Source organism: Drosophila ficusphila, unplaced genomic scaffold (assembly GCF_018152265.1).
Source record: "Drosophila ficusphila isolate 14025-0441.05 unplaced genomic scaffold, ASM1815226v1 contig_791, whole genome shotgun sequence".
NCBI classification, from domain to species: Eukaryota; Metazoa; Arthropoda; class Insecta; order Diptera; family Drosophilidae; genus Drosophila; species Drosophila ficusphila.
The window spans coordinates 21,009,036-21,024,935 of record NW_025064737.1 but is presented as its reverse complement, the minus strand read 5'-3'; the positions used below and the strand labels follow the sequence as shown (position 1 = coordinate 21,024,935).

The following is a 15,900-nucleotide window of genomic DNA, read 5'->3' as shown; positions in this document are numbered from 1 at the left end:
GCTGTTCCCAAAGTTTTATCTTGTTTTTGAATCTCGTATATAGGTTGTTTCACCCACTAAAAGCTTCCTGTTGGAGCTTTAAATTGGAGGCCGAACGCTTTGGGGTCTGGGAATTTTTAGCGCTTGGATCAGTCGGTTGCCCAACACGGGCGGCGACGACCTCTAAACAACCTTTTGGGGTCTCGCTCGCCATGTCTCGCCTGTTTCGCTTTGGAATTTCACGTTGACGTCGCCGTCGCCGTCAGCGGGAGCAGAGGCAGCGGCAGAGGCGGTAGCAGCGGCAGAGCAGAGCCAGAAGTCAGAAAATAAAAGCGTTAACCGCTCTCCTCCAGTGCAGCAGCAGCAGCGGACCCAGCCAGTCACCACTTCCCAGATTCAGTTTCCAGTTCGGTGAGTGGGCGTGATAAAGTGATAAATAAAACCGAAAAATTCAGTTATATAGCCGCTGAAACTCAGAAAGTCCCCAGTGCAGTGGAAAAGTCGCGTAATCGTTCCCATTTTTCTCGGCTGTTTCGTAATCCAAATTTACAGAATCTCACAGAATCTGTAAGCGTGTGAGTGAGTGCGCATTTCAAATGGACTCCGAATTTTTTCTCACCCACTTCCTCGTGTTCAAAATTCGTATGACAAGTTCTAGAACCTTGAGTTTCCCAAGTGTTGTTGACCTATGCACCTAAATTGGGGAAAAGAGTTGGGGAACTGCAGGCGATAAGAAACCTTATCGGGTGACTTTTGGCTCTCGAAAGTAGTTTTCTCTACCGGCTCAACCGGCTCTCTCTACTTTTATCTCTTTCCCCCCAATTCTCTCTTTCGATTGAGTTCATTTGCTTATTGGCAAAGTTTCAACTGCAATTTGTAGCCGCCTCTGAGGTTTTCCTTTAAAAATAGTTGGCGCAAATGTTAAATGCATGTACATCGGGGAATACATACATTTTTGTATCTTTCTCACACACATTCATTAGATTTCAATTAGCCAACGTCATCGTAATTTCCCCGGTTTGTTGACAGCTTCTATATCTCTATCTATTCCGCTTTACTTTATCGATCATTAGACCTTTCTATTTTAATTCTATTTTAATTTCCCTTTTGCTGAATGAATGCGAGGCGTAGCACAATAAACTATTGAGGATTACACATAGAGCGAAAAACTGAGAAAAGAGAGAAACAAGTTTAAGGGTTGTTTTGTATATTGAATATGAAAGCAAGTTGTGGAGGGACAAGGTCTTCTTTGAAGGTCAACAGGAGGAACCTGTTTGTGATATAAATAACAAAGTTCGAAAAAAATCAGGTATAAATAATCTGGACAAATTTTAATAATGATGATAAAGTTTTTTTGCGTGGGCTTCCATACTAACTTATAGTAGTGTCGTTAACGGTTAAATTATTGATACAAAAAATTGTCAGGCTATTATCGCTTAGAAATAGATAAAGAACTATCTCAAAAATTGTATTTATTGATCAGCTAGTAAACAACTACCAAAGGAAATTAATTGGGGTCACATAGAAAGGGCAAGCTGATAGGAATAGAGGCGTACGTGGTTAATTCAAAGTTCCCAGCCTTCAAAAATTGTTGTTAATACATTTGCGGTTTGTTTGTGCAACCCATGATTACTGTTAAGCCTTTGACGTCAGTTCATAGTAACTACATGAGAAGTAGTGTTATCTTCCCTGGTAGATGTTCTTTTGACCCACTGTCTGTGGTCGAGGAGGCCGGACCTAAAATCTCGTTATGATAATGATAGTGCAAGACCTTTGGAACCGGCAGTGGGGGCTCGTTTTCGATTCAAAATTTCCACCGATAACATGCCATACATGACACAAAAAGCAGCCACATAACGAACTTGTTTGTTCATCTTTCCGGAGCAAGTTCTACAATATTCCATGGCGCTTTTTGCCTCTAGATTTTGTTGGTTGTTTTTTATCAGCTTGTTTTTTCTACTACCACACACATACTTATAGAGGGACATGTGTCGGTTTTATTTTTATACACGGCTTCTTGATAGCAACGTAAATTTATTTTGATTGTTTTTTGTTGTCATGCGTTGTCTGTTTTACTTTTTGTAGCTCTTTCCTTTCGTACATCGTATATATTTCACTTAGTTTCCGAAACTTTTCAGTCTTCGATTGATTGCCGGCAAGTGTAGGTGGGTGTTCCGTGCGAAGTGAATCCATATAACCTATAGATAACTTTTACCAAAGATAACACTGTGTGTATAAAAGACATCAGCGAATTTCGTCTATCTTTGTATTATTTTAGATACAAAACATTTTGTTAAATAGTTAAAAAAAATACTTAAAATTTGGATTTGAATTATTATTTTCATTTCCTAAAATTCCTACAGTTCTCAAAAATTATTCTCAGTGTATAGGTGTCACATATATAAGGCGTGGGAACTATAGCGCACGCGGTAAACATTCGTTTGTGATAAGTTGAGGTGCTATAATCTATAGCTTGATATTTATGCCATTCCAGTCCTTGGCTAACTGTCAATGTCAAACAAGTAAAAACTGAGTTTTAGTCATCCCAGAATATTTCGTATCTGTATCTATATATTGCTAGAGGATATTCCCTCTCTTTCGCACTGGATATAGTCATCTTTATCACTCATCACACGCGCCACACGACTTTCGGTTTTCAACAATTTCTATTCACATTTCGTAAGCAACAATTTCGCTGGCAACATTTGTTGCCAAAGCCAATGCAACATTGTTGCCTGACCTTGTTCAATGTCAAGCTGAAATTCATGCGCCCTGCGTTGACGTCGCTGCCTTCGAAAGCAGCGGAAGAGGCAGAGCGGCAACGGCGATAATAAAAGTGAAAGTTTCCACGTCACGCATTATGTGGGTGGGAAAGAGAGGGACATAGGCCAGAAGAGGGAGAGGGAAGACTCCATGACTTTGATTACATCACAGGGAATTATTTCCGAGGTTTCCGTGACTTTGCTCAGTTACTAAAAATTCATCGTCGAGGTTGGTTCGTTTTTATATTGAGTGCTCTGAAGTTCAATCAGTCTTTCGGTTTTTGAAAATAATTAGAGTAACAAACAATAAATTTTTAATTAATAGTGAATCAGATTGTGCAATAATATCCAAAAGGATTTCCCCTTATAAAATAATATATTTTCACTGATAACTGTTAGAAGATATAAAAAAAGCCTATAAAAAAGTGAACCTTTTGTGTGTACGCTAAATTATGAGAGAAAGAGAGAATGAGTAACTGATGTAGAGAAAATAAAAGGAAAGCACGTTCTCCGTGCATGCGCTGTTCACCTTGCTGAATTACTCGCTCTTCGCTATCGAATCAGCTGTGAAAAATACAAAGATTATCAAAATGACCTATCTACAATGGAAAAATATTTGAAAATTAGCAACAATATCTTTGTCATTGACCTGACACTGAAAATATGGTGATATATTGCCGCACTTTTATGAAACAAGTTCATACACGATTATTTACTTAATTGAAAAATAGTTAATAAATTATTGACAACAAATCAATTAATAACAAACATTTATAATAATAATAATAATAATAAAAAAAATGGGTCAAAGTAGAAAATAATCCGTTGATTTTTTGATTGATTGATAGTTGTTTGCAGAAGCAGGTTTCTTCGAGACATTATGTTGAATAATTTACACTGGAGTTATTAGTCTAGTTTTCTTCATCACATTGTCTAGAAGTCTTTCCCAAAACCTTTCAAAATTTTTAGTTTTTCTTTTTTTGGACCTTTATATCTTTCAAAATTTTTTCCCTAAGCAATGGCTTACTACTCTCTAAGCCGTTGCCGAAAGCGGTAACAAAATTACTAACATGCAATTTCCGCTTTTCTTATTCTTTCACCAAAAATCCACCTTCCGCCAATCTACATCAACTGCCTTCGGTGACTGGACCAAATTCGATTGGAAAATGGATTCGCGTGATGCAGAACTACACTCGAATCTCAAAAATGACCACCTACTTCAACTACCCCAGCAAGGAGCTGCAGGATGAGCTCAGGGACATCGCCCAGAGGATCGTGGCCCCCGGAAAGGGAATCCTCGCCGCCGACGAGTCTGGCCCCACCATGGGCAAGCGTCTGCAGGACATCGGCGTGGAGAACACCGAGGACAACCGCCGTGCCTACCGTCAGCTGCTGTTCAGCACTGACCCCAAGCTGGCCGAGAACATCTCTGGCGTGATCCTGTTCCACGAGACCCTCTACCAGAAGGCCGACGATGGCACCCCCTTCGCCGACATCCTGAAGAAGAAGGGCATCATCCTGGGCATCAAGGTCGACAAGGGTGTGGTCCCACTGTTCGGATCCGAGGACGAGGTCACCACCCAGGGTCTGGATGATCTGGCCGCCCGTTGCGCCCAGTACAAGAAGGACGGCTGCGACTTCGCCAAGTGGCGTTGCGTCCTGAAGATCGGCAAGAACACCCCGTCCTACCAGTCGATCCTGGAGAACGCCAACGTTCTGGCCCGCTACGCCTCCATCTGCCAGTCGCAGCGCATCGTCCCCATTGTGGAGCCCGAGGTGCTGCCCGATGGCGATCACGATCTGGACCGCGCCCAGAAGGTCACCGAGACCGTCCTGGCCGCCGTCTACAAGGCCCTGAGCGACCACCACGTCTACCTGGAGGGTACTCTGCTGAAGCCCAACATGGTCACCGCCGGTCAGTCGGCCAAGAAGAACACCCCCGAGGAGATCGCCCTCGCCACCGTGCAGGCTCTGCGCCGCACTGTCCCCGCCGCCGTCACCGGTGAGTCCTGGTTTCGGTTTGGGTTGAAGAACAGGTGTCACAGTGATCTCACAGATCCAGAAAGTACCTTGCAATAACAATCTTTTGACACCTTTCTTTAACACCTTCTTCGAAACGGAATTGAGTTTCCCACATCAACTTCCTTTTGAATCCTATTAAAACAACTTTCTTCTGCAGGTGTGACCTTCCTGTCTGGAGGTCAGTCCGAGGAGGAGGCCACCGTCAACCTGAGCGCCATCAACAAAGTGCCCCTCATCCGCCCATGGGCTCTCACCTTCTCCTACGGCCGCGCTCTCCAGGCTTCCGTCCTGCGCGCCTGGGCTGGAAAGAAGGAGAACATCGCCGCCGGCCAGAACGAGCTGCTCAAGCGCGCTAAGGTGAGTCTTGGAATAGTAAATTATAGCTTAAATCGGGAATAGTTCTTAGATTAATAGGTGAAAGAACTGTAAATGCTGGTGTTCTGCTTCGGAATAGCGTTATATTAAAGTTAAAGAAATATTGTTACGCCTGTATAAACTGCAATCCTATCCACATCCCATAACCAATATTTAATCCCAAAATGTTCCTCCTAGAAAATTTTCTGCTAATCTAATCCATCTATCAATACCATTAATAAATCCTTATCTACTGTTCATTCTTTTCCATTGAACTTTAATACTAATCTTTTACGAGGTGCAATTCATTAACACCCTATCGTAATTCCGCCTATAGGTATATATAACAATCTTTTTATCATTTATTATTTTTTATGCTTCATTTTTTAATCTTATAACCAATTTCCATTCAAATAACCACGTACTATCCATGCTTAGGCTAATGGTTTAGCGGCTTGTGGTATTTATGAAGCAGGATCTGTGGAAGGGTTCGCTGGTGAAGATACTTTGCATGTGGATGATCACAAGTACTGAAATCGGATAATCAATGAAGCTTAAGTGGGGTAAACTAAAAACAAGCCTCAAGCCGACTATCACTATTGCTTTCACATCACTCGCTCATTTCTTCTACGCTTCGCTTGCTCTTCACCTAATCTCAAAAACCCAAAATTCGATTAATCCCAACCGCAATCCCGCTCTCCTTCCCGCATCTACAGGCCAATTCCCAGGCTTGCCAGGGTAAATACGTGGCCGGCTCAATTCCGTCGTTTGCCGCCAATGCCAGCCTCTTTGTTGCCCAGCACAAATACTAAGCCACGCACTAATCCGAGTCAGAATCTAGCGATGCTATATCCACGCCGAAGCAAAGCCAGCTGCTAACGCAAAAGATACTGATTAAGGCCCAAGCCGGACTAAGAATGGCAGCACTTACATTCCTCCAACCGAGGATCTGCAAACATATTCCTTTTAGCCTATCCTATACTTTTACAACTGACTAGATATTTATCAATACTTTTGGATTTCGACATTTTGTTACCATAAATAAATTAATTTTGATACCTTATTTGAAATCTCCGTTTTTGATTTATGTATACATTAATTAGTTTAAAATAGCTTTACATTTAGTCTACTATTTAGTTATTTTTGGTATGAATAATTATAATACGTTGTAAAGTACCAAGTACTTATTATGAAAAAAGTTTAAGTTTGAAACTTCTGCAGCTGACAGTTAAGTTAAAATTATTTGAAAAACAAGAACTACCGGCCACTGAAAAGTGCTGACGATTTCGGACCATCCCTTTCCGCTATTCGCGCTACAAAATGTTATCGAATCAACATTTTTCTCCCAAAGAAGTTGCGGAATTAAATTATCCGAAACTTTTCCGCTGTACCGTAGCATTTAGTTCAACGCTTGGATGCGTAAAAAGTTCGAACAAAATTGCCGCAGGTGGCTGGAAAAAGTTTTTCGTGAGCAGCAAAAATCAGTGCGAAAACTTTTGAAGCTGGCCAAAAAAGTTTTCTGCTGCGCCCGCTAAGTTATAAATAAGTAATAATTAAGACCACGTGTTTGTAATTAGGACTACTATTTTCCAGAACAAATTGCCGAATGAAATTAACAATTTTTCACCCATTTTCCTTCCCAGGCCAACGGCGATGCTGCTCAGGGCAAGTACGTTGCCGGAAGCGCTGGAGCCGGATCCGGATCCCTGTTCGTTGCCAACCACGCCTACTAAGGCGTATGGACCGACTTTGTCTACTCGCAACTATGTAAAACAAACTACGAAGCAGATTGCTGGACTCGTTCGGCAACTTTGTTTATTTTTAACTTAGTTTCTCAAACTAAGAAAAGCAAGCATTAAAAAATCTAAAAAAAAAAAATAATTACAATTTCTGAAAATGTTATATATGTAGTACGTCACATTTTTGAGAATTAATTATGATATATATGTTAGAAAGCAACTAAATGATGAGTACAGAAAAAAGGAAGGATTATGTTCGATGGAGAAGCAATTTTATCTTTAGTTTTAAGCGCATGAACCTATTATTGTTGAAGTTATGCAATTTCTATTTTATTATTACTATGATTATGAAAGATTTCAATGTGAACAAGCCAAATATGTCGTAAATCGTTAAGCAAAAAACACATTTTATAGTGAAAACAAGACCAACCACTATCCCAACATCAAAATGTCAAAATCTTGAAACATTGAAATCGCACAACGTTCTTTTACATTTTTTAATGTTTTATAAAAATCCTTTATGAAAAGCGATGTTTTATCATTATTATTATTATTAAACTTTATATTTATGATCGATAAGTATAAGTGAAACAAATGACGCAAATAAACAAAACACAATAAAATAAACCCCGAAAAACCCCAAAACAACTCTATTAACCATATATATGAATATATATACACTGTTGTAAAACAAAATGTTGTTACGAAAAACTAACAAGAAATATTTTGAGCTGTACTCCAGCGTCCATTGGCTGCCTATCTGTGCAGGGGCACAGGGCTTGTTACTATAGCCTCTCGACTCCATCTTTGGGGGCGTAACAAGGGCAAAGGTCATTATCACAGTACATATTTACACACTGAAATACTGTACCGATGACTAACACACATATTTATCAAGAATGTTTAATTTTATACGTTATTCAAGTTGCAAATTCTGCATATCGTTGTTAATTACATATTTGTTTGAAGTGCAATGTGAAAATATAACACACAAACGAAGGATATATAATACTAACCGCAAGGATTAAGCTTAAAATAGTTTATTGTCAAACAAAACTGAAAAGTCACCACCACAAACAGCAGACAACAACAAGCTGTTTAACCAATATACAAGAAATAAAAAACAACAAAAAAATTAACATCAGCTTAAAAATATGGTGTTGAAATAACATCTTTCAATAAAAACCTAAAGAGCAAAAGAACATCCATTTGTTTCATTTTCATGGCATTTAGCTAAAAACCTTTGCAATGCTCAAGGGTAAGTTACAGTTTGAAAAGTACTGAACAATGAGTGTAAGCTATCTTTGCAAAAGCTTCATAAAACAAAGTAATTATTTTGATCTCCTTTTAAAAATACAAGGCAAATCAATGTAGAAAACCGCTTTCAATCTTAAACAAATGAATACCTATTTTTTGTTAATAAATTATTAATAGCTTTATTATAATTCTTAAATTGTTCGCCGAATCTCCCCCAAACTCATCGTTATTTTGCTTTTAGGGTGCTTGGTTTCATTTTAATTTACAATTTACCCCATTGCGAATGCAAATGTAAACACGGCGTGCAATAAGTGGTGTAATCTGCACCGTGATCCATTTCCAATTGATTTTGTGTTATTCAAAAGTGCAAAGTTCGCTTAATCGCACCCAAATCAAATGCGCAACGGCGCAGACGAAGAGACCCGCCGACAAGATGACACGGGGTTTTTTTCCATCATGGTAAAGGGGAATGTACCCGACTATTAAAAAAACACTTTCTTTTTTTAAATTCTAAAAAGTTCGTAGACTAAATTTGTACTTATTTAAAAATAAGGGTCAAATAAAAGATTTTTTCGTAGTTATATAAGTCTTTCGAATTTAAGTCGTAACCTTTTTGAGCTCTCTTGTTTTTTTTTTCAGTGTCAAAATAATTGCTTGGTTATGGTCTATTAAATCACAATTTCTTTCACCAAAACATAGAAACGGCTGATTTATAGCACAGAGATCAACGAATTGTTTACAACATTGCGTCATTGGTTGTCTTTGATAGAATAAGGAAATTCGCAATGCTCAAGTTATTGCTGGGGGCAGTTGCTCTAAAACTTTGATGGCAAAGTGCCCCAGTACCCCCACGCACCGGTTGGGGGAACTCACAAAGGGTGCTGGCATTTGGCATCCTGATCCACAATGCCCGTGGCAGTGTCAACATTTCCTATGTCACACTCGCCCCCACCGACCTGCTGGCACAAAGATTGTCCACAAAAGTGGAATTAATTGTATTTGCATAGGATGTAAACACCATCACGTTGCCGGCAGAATCTCGTCGTGCAACGTTTCTGAACTGGTTTCAACCCAGCTTTTGCCACCATCGGACCCTCGTTCCCATTGTGCACTAAAGGAAATTTGCTTTTGATTTATGACTAAACTATAGTTCGATATTATTAATTTTTAGAGCCTAAGTTCTTCAAAAATCACTTAAAATCACTGATTAGGTAAAAGTGTGAAATATTTTAATTGGAAAAATCAACAAAGAACTTATAGAAAACTCTTGTTATTGATGTCAATAGTCTGTTATCTGTATTCCTTTCAGTGCATTGAACATTCATTGTATCCTTCGGCTTCCTGCGGTGCAATTGTGATTTTACCTTTCCCTGGCACGTTGCTGATTACGCTTAACGGAGAACCGAGTCCTGCGTCCTGTATCCTGAGTCCTGGCGACGGAGACTGGCAAACGGGGCTGCGAGAACTGAGACGACAATGGCGACGACATAAATATCAACGGCACGTCATGTGGCGCCGAGTAGGAAGTGGACCTGGATGTGGATGTGGATGTGAATGTGGGTGTTGGCAAGTCGTCGCACACAACGTGTCGGGCGGAAATTGACACGCCGTGAGATGTGGACCAGAGATCTGGGGAATGTGGTCGGATTCGAGGACTGCGAAAAGCAGTTGATTGAGCTTTGCATAATTTAAGCCACGCTCCATTAATTACATGCCCGCTCCGAATGCCGAATCGATTGGCAGTCATTTGGCACATGTCCTGAGACATCCGCCGACCTCCTTGCTCTTCAGAAGGGGCGGTGCCCAGCCGACTGTAATTGCAGATTGCTTTCCCTGGTCAAATGAGTGTGCGGTGCTGGTTTGTGAGTGTGGGCCGTTTCTAATTAGCTGCAAACATCACTCGGGGGCCCAATAACAAACCAAATGCGTGACACCATCGCCAGCACGGCAAAAATAGCTCAAAACGAGCTCTGGATCGACTGGACAACCCATTAGCCATCAAAGGGAACCTCGAAGGCACCGGAATCCACGCTAGACTACTCCCAAATGCATTTCGCACGTCGCACGGTGGATCAGAATAAATTCAGTTATCAGATCTATAAGCGTCAGTTATGAGAAATGGAAAACAAAAAAATGTTACAAGCTCAACATTTTATTTTCATTATTATAGTTTTTAAAGTATGCATCACATGAAGCCATTTCAAACTTTTGAACCAATAATTTCCAATTAAGTTCTCTAGCGAATATATATTTTCACATTTTTGTTACCTGTTTTTTATTTTCTAAAAACGTTTTGACCCACTGTAGCACACATGGCTGGTCAGTGCAAAGTCCTGTCACTTCTTTATCCCTCCCTTTTTTGGCCGCGTTCGTGTGCATTTCGGCCATGTGCGTTGTTGCCGTCGCAGTCGTCGTCATGGCGGCCAATGTGAAGGCCGATCGATCCGTTAGCGCCGCCCTGCCATTGTCCTCCCGCCCGGATTTTCCCAGCCCTCCGGAGCTCCAGCAGTTCGTCTTGGCAATTTATGCTCATTGAGTTGATGTTGATTTGTGCGCCGCGGCATGATTTTTTAATGGAATGTAATTTATAGTTGGGAGGGGAACGGAAGTGCGGAGTCACTTGGAATCGCTGGCCGGCAGACGGGCATGCACTCGATTGCATTTTGGCCGAATGGACTGGCCGTGTGCCAAATGAGACGGCAAAAACGACACAAATTGCTTGGCCAGGGGCTCCTCTTCCTCTGTTCTTATTCTTTTGCCCACTCGCTGTCTGGCAGTTCAGAAGTATTTCAAGACTGAATGCTCAGAGTGCAGTGGGTGTGGTGTACAAATTATTAAATTAATAATATAAGATCTAATCCGGTGTAACTTATATTTTATGGGTACTTAATACTTTGTAAAAGTTTCAACTTTTAGTCTAGTAAAATTATCGATTTATATGCTATCTTTAAATGTATGCCAAGCAGCTTAGAAAAACATTTCCATCAGGACCGGAAATTGCTTTTGCTTGAGGAAACCAACCTGTTTTTCCCACTGCTGCATTTCAGCATGAATAACTTACAGCAGCCTCAACTCTTAATTAATTGCAGCATGTTACTGTACTCTTTTTAAGGAGTTGAATACAGTGCTGACAGTAACATGACAATGAGGCAATCACAACAATTTTGACAATTCCATTTATCTTTTTTGCACGAATTCGCTGCCATAATCGACAGAACAAATAAATCGCCAGCGCGAACTCAAAGTTCCGGGGGGTGAAGATAGCTGGGGATATTACGCGATGCTCGTGCACGATATGTACACAATGAAAAACCTTTTTGTTATAAATTTATAAAATGTTTTCTTTTAACTGTATTTATTAACATGAATTTATTATTCAGATGAATGCTTATTTTTTAGTTTAATAGTTATTTGAATACAGTTATCATTAAGTATTTGAGATATTTCTTTCTGTGCACTTATCCAAAAATGGAGCCGCAAAGAAGCCGCCAGCTGCTGTTATAATCAAATCAAACTGAGCAAATCTCCAGACTGTCGAGGCTTAGGTGAACGAACGCTTTGGGAGCTCTGAGAGTTCCATTGCCTCCGACTTTCACTCCCGTTGCATCATAGAACTTTCCCAACGCCTTGACATTCTCCGCTCTCCCTCCTTTCACTCACGTGCAATTAAAATGCCTTTGAAATGCAATCTGCGACGCGTTGCGTTGATTCGAGCCACACATCGCGTGAGTCGAGCTGTGAGCTTGCATAATGCCCGCTTCCATGGGAAGATATCGGGCGACTGGGGCGGCGGTGAAGCGCAAGTAATTATATGTGCAAATATTTTCTAATGAGCAAGTGCAATGAGTACCATTTAATTCAAATGGGTGGGCCGCAGAGCAAACGTTTTGCTGCCGCGAATGTGTAATGAGAGGGAACTTATTTTACTTTATATTCTTTGTCATCCCCTTGCCTTTCTACCCAACTTGAAAGTGGAACATGCAAAGCCTTTTAGCAGCTGGCAGGGGAATCCCCCGGCACATTGCACACAATAAACTAAATTAAATCAGAAATGTGTTACTCGGAGAAAGTGGCTGACAAATAGGAAAAATTACTCAGCAGATGTTGAAATTGTTGAAAAGCTATATTTGTATCTACTTTTCTATAACTGACAATGTCGGCTAACTTAGTATCTTATCTTAGGGAATTTCCTTTCAGCGAAATCAATATACTAAGTTAAATATGCGACAATAATTGATAAAGTAGGAATTTCCTGGAATTTGTTTATTTATAAATCATGATGGTATTTATTCTAGAGTCAAGTTTATGTGGTTTATGCCCTGAATATTTTTATATTTGCATATATTTTTATTTTAATAAACCAATAAAGTAAACATTACGGTTTTGCATATTGTTACATGGTAAGAAGTTTCCTACTGCTATAAAACACTCTTATCAAATCTATGTCTACGTCATTGCAGTTTAACAACTGAAAAGCCTAACAAAAACAGCACATAAAAGCAAATAAACGAATAAAAGAGAGAAAAATTAGTTTTACGGCCCAGGCGGCATTAATTCATTGACCCACATGGCGTATACGCAATCCGCCGACCGTCAGTCGCCAACATTATGTATACGTCAGGATGAGAGCTCGACAGCTGAGAGGCGGTAGGATCAAGGACAGCGCTGGCAGCCGAGGGAAGTTCTGATTTCACAGGCAGAGCTACAAAGCCAGTGATGTCCTTTTGACAGCAGCAAATTCCCCTGCCACGTGAAGCTGACAAAATATTTTGGCATAATTAACCCGCCTCCTCAAGGACAAAGTGGCGCGGAAGCGGGGACGGAAAAACTCGTGACACTGTGCAATTAAAGTTTCTGGCATTGCGTTGAAACGCACAAAAGGTTTTCACCATTCAGATTTTCCATTTCAGATTGGTAAATAGAACAAAACTGTGTTCAAAACAGTGCGAAACTGTGGGAAACTGTTGAGTTTTCAATGGTGATTCCGGCTAGTGCATTTTTAGCGACAACAAAGTTGCCGGACTGGGTTGAATGATTTTTGATATTAATTGAAATTGTTAAGAGTGGGAACGGGGAAACCGACTTGAAGGATAAGGCTTAGGGCTCTGACGTCAATTTCGAATGCGCAGTTTTAAAGGCACTCTACAAAGCCCAAGCCCTTTTGATGAGCGAAATTTCGAGGCAAAAAAGAGGATGAGAAACGGCTTGGCATTGAAAAACTTTTTCGTAGATATTTAACCGGCTGAGAAAGCAATTTTAAAAGGTTTCCGCACTGGCTGCGGGATTAGGTAAATTGTTAATTATAAATGGCGAAGTTTGAGAAACAGGAAGCCGACTTATCCCTCACCTTAGCTGCAGCCACATGGCCGACGATTACTCTACATGCCCGCATTTCAATTGGACTCAATTCGCACCAAGAGTTTCCGGAATCCACGTTCTCTGATTTACACATTATCTGATTTGCACTGTACACTTTAAACTTTGGTCGCTCTCGATAGCTATGCGTACGTTAAAGCGCTATTACGAAATCATTCGGAAAGCACGTGAACGCAGAGAAAATTTTAAGTTACAGTAGTCTCTTAATATGTCAGCTAAAATAATATCTATTTTTGCTAATTATGAATTATTTTAGTTCACATAGCTTAGTTAATTCTGATCAGATTTTAAAGTGGGATACCTCTAAGCGTTTGTTATGGAATTCCTAAGCGTACTGCGTTAAAATATTAATTTTAGAGAGGGAAGGTTTGACCCCTGCAAGTGTCAGATTTTTCTTAATTTCTGATGGGTTTTAGAATAGTAACCCAATATTATCTCTTCAAAAGCCATAACTCAACAAATTTTACTCCGATTTTAAAGTGACATACCTCTAACCCTCTAAACGTTTCTGATAGAACGAACTGAACGAACTGTGTTAAAATTTTTTGATTTAAAGAGACTCGACTTATTTACCCCTGCAGGTGTCCGATTTTTCTGACTTTTTAATGGTTTTTACAACGATGACTGTTTGGCAGAGGACTTACCATGACCAATTTTACAGTTTTAAACCTCTGAATGATAGAATAGCTCTTAAACTACTTATAAATTAATTTATCAAACCTATCGAGGCACTACTGTGGCACCTGGCGGTGCAGATGTATTGAAAGAACGGCATTTCCGTTATGCACTAAAAAATGCAACGAAAATAAAACGACACAGATTCTGTTGCGTCAATGCCATTGTCAATGGCGGAGAGCGCTGAACAGTTTTGCATTCATTGTTCGTCTGGCCAACTGCATTTCACCGTTCGCATTTTGCCTTCAATCGATACTTTGAACCTTTGACTGGTGGCCGAGTGGCCGACTGACTGGCTGCTCTGGATTTTGTTTGATTTTCGCTGGTTTGTGTATTGCTTTGCATACGCCTTTTAAATATTCGCATAAAGTGCGAAAATTTTCGCGGGAGTGTATTGTGGATGCCCCAAGTTCAGGCAAACGAGCAATTAAATTCCGAATGAATTGAAGACTGAAAAATCAATCAGCGCTGAGCGACGCAAATCGATCAACTCGGTTCGACAGACGGCGACTGAGACGGCGTCGCATAAATTTCATTAAATTGCCAGCTGTCTGTTAAATAAATTCAAGAAAGTACGACTTTGAAATGGCTGCAATGTCTGAGAAGCGAGTTCGTTTCAACGCTTCTAATGCCAGTGTATTGTCTTACCCCATTAGCTATGACGAGACGGGAATGCACTCTATTAATACTTATTTAATGAATCTAGATCTAAAACGGTTCTCTTCGTTCACTTTCTTATTTTAAGTCGACTTTCTCTGGCTTTAAAATATAACTGCGTTTTTCCCACGGGTGTTGTAACCTTGCCACGACCATTAAAACAATAATAAAGAATTGATTATGTTTTTCCTTTTAATTTTTGTTTTAACTGATATTTTTAGTCCAAAAAGGGTTTAAAAAAAGCAGCTAAAACAAAAATTAAAACTTTATAAGCTAAGCTAGTTAATTTTGAAAACCAAAAGGCTTGCAGTGATGGGAAGCAAATAGCTGTAGGACTTGCATCGGTTTTCTTGACCATTTATTACTGTTTTAGACCTGGAATTGCAGGGGCAGCCCTTGGTTGAATCCGCGAAGCACTTGGAGCACTCTGCAGTATCAAGTTTACTCTGTACCGCTTGGCAGCCATTTTCTGGTGACCAAAAGCAACATAAACCGCGTATTAACCCTAAAATGATTTATTTTTGTTGCCTGAATGTCAGAATACTAGGAAGCTCACTCACTTCCTGCGTTGAAGTAATGATTCTTAGGCATGCATTTTTTCAGGTGATCCAACGGGAAAGTTTTATTCATATCAATTTTAACAGCTTTTGCGTCTTCGGGATCCTCACAGTAATATCCGTAATCTTTAATTTTGCAATTTGGGTCGAGATCTTTACAATCCGCGCATTGCATACTATTTAAAAAAAATTTTATGTTTGAGTCGGCTTTAATTTCAATCACTTTTTGTATAAATATTAAAACCAAAATACTATGCCAAAACAAAGAATTCATTTTTAGCTAGAAGTTGTATGTATATTTTTTGCTTTTCTTTTATTACCTTTAAAACTTCAGAATTAAAAAGGCTTGTTAGGTTCCGGTATTGTGTAATGTTTAGCTTTGCTGGCCAAGACTATTAGTTAAGAAAAATTTTTCTTGACGTGACTATTTCGCATTTTTCGCTGCTGCATTTGTGTCTGCTGCCCAGCTCAGGTCACTACATAAAGTCTGTGCCAAAGGTTAAAATAAATTCTTTTCAAAAA

General features: G+C 39.9%; 1 protein-coding gene and 1 long non-coding RNA gene across 3 annotated transcripts; one reads left to right on the top strand and one right to left on the bottom strand.

Annotated features, from left to right (window-relative positions):
* Positions 1 to 135: 135 nt before the first annotated feature.
* LOC108095831 (fructose-bisphosphate aldolase) lies at positions 136 to 8,058 on the top strand. Of its 2 annotated transcripts, none has more exons than XM_017197112.2 (4): positions 136 to 390; positions 3,927 to 4,743; positions 4,921 to 5,120; positions 5,834 to 6,187. In XM_017197112.2, exons 2-4 carry the CDS (start codon positions 3,948 to 3,950, stop codon positions 5,927 to 5,929), a joined length of 1,092 nt encoding a protein of 363 aa, XP_017052601.1. In that variant the 5' UTR covers positions 136 to 390; positions 3,927 to 3,947; the 3' UTR covers positions 5,930 to 6,187. The 2 variants fall into 2 exon arrangements, with proteins under 2 accessions (XP_017052601.1, XP_017052602.1); XM_017197113.2 differs by lacking the exon at positions 5,834 to 6,187 and adding an exon at positions 6,761 to 8,058 and having other exon boundaries at positions 138 to 390.
* Positions 8,059 to 14,999: 6,941 nt separating this feature from the next.
* Positions 15,000 to 15,683, bottom strand: LOC108095721. Its single transcript, XR_006245809.1, has 2 exons — positions 15,382 to 15,683; positions 15,000 to 15,326 (listed from the first exon to the last, which is right to left on the bottom strand). It is a non-coding gene; the product is annotated as an uncharacterized LOC108095721 (long non-coding RNA).
* Positions 15,684 to 15,900: the final 217 nt, after the last annotated feature.

Excerpts from the sequence above, each read along its gene's own strand:
- LOC108095831 (XM_017197112.2), top strand. The coding sequence starts at position 3,948 with ATGACCACCTACTTCAACTACCCCAGCAAGGAGCTGCAGGATGAGCTC. Across the intron at positions 4,744-4,920 it reads TGTCCCCGCCGCCGTCACCG|GTGTGACCTTCCTGTCTGGA; the intron begins GTGAGTCCTGGT and ends TTTCTTCTGCAG. Across the intron at positions 5,121-5,833 it reads AGCTGCTCAAGCGCGCTAAG|GCCAATTCCCAGGCTTGCCA; the intron begins GTGAGTCTTGGA and ends CCGCATCTACAG.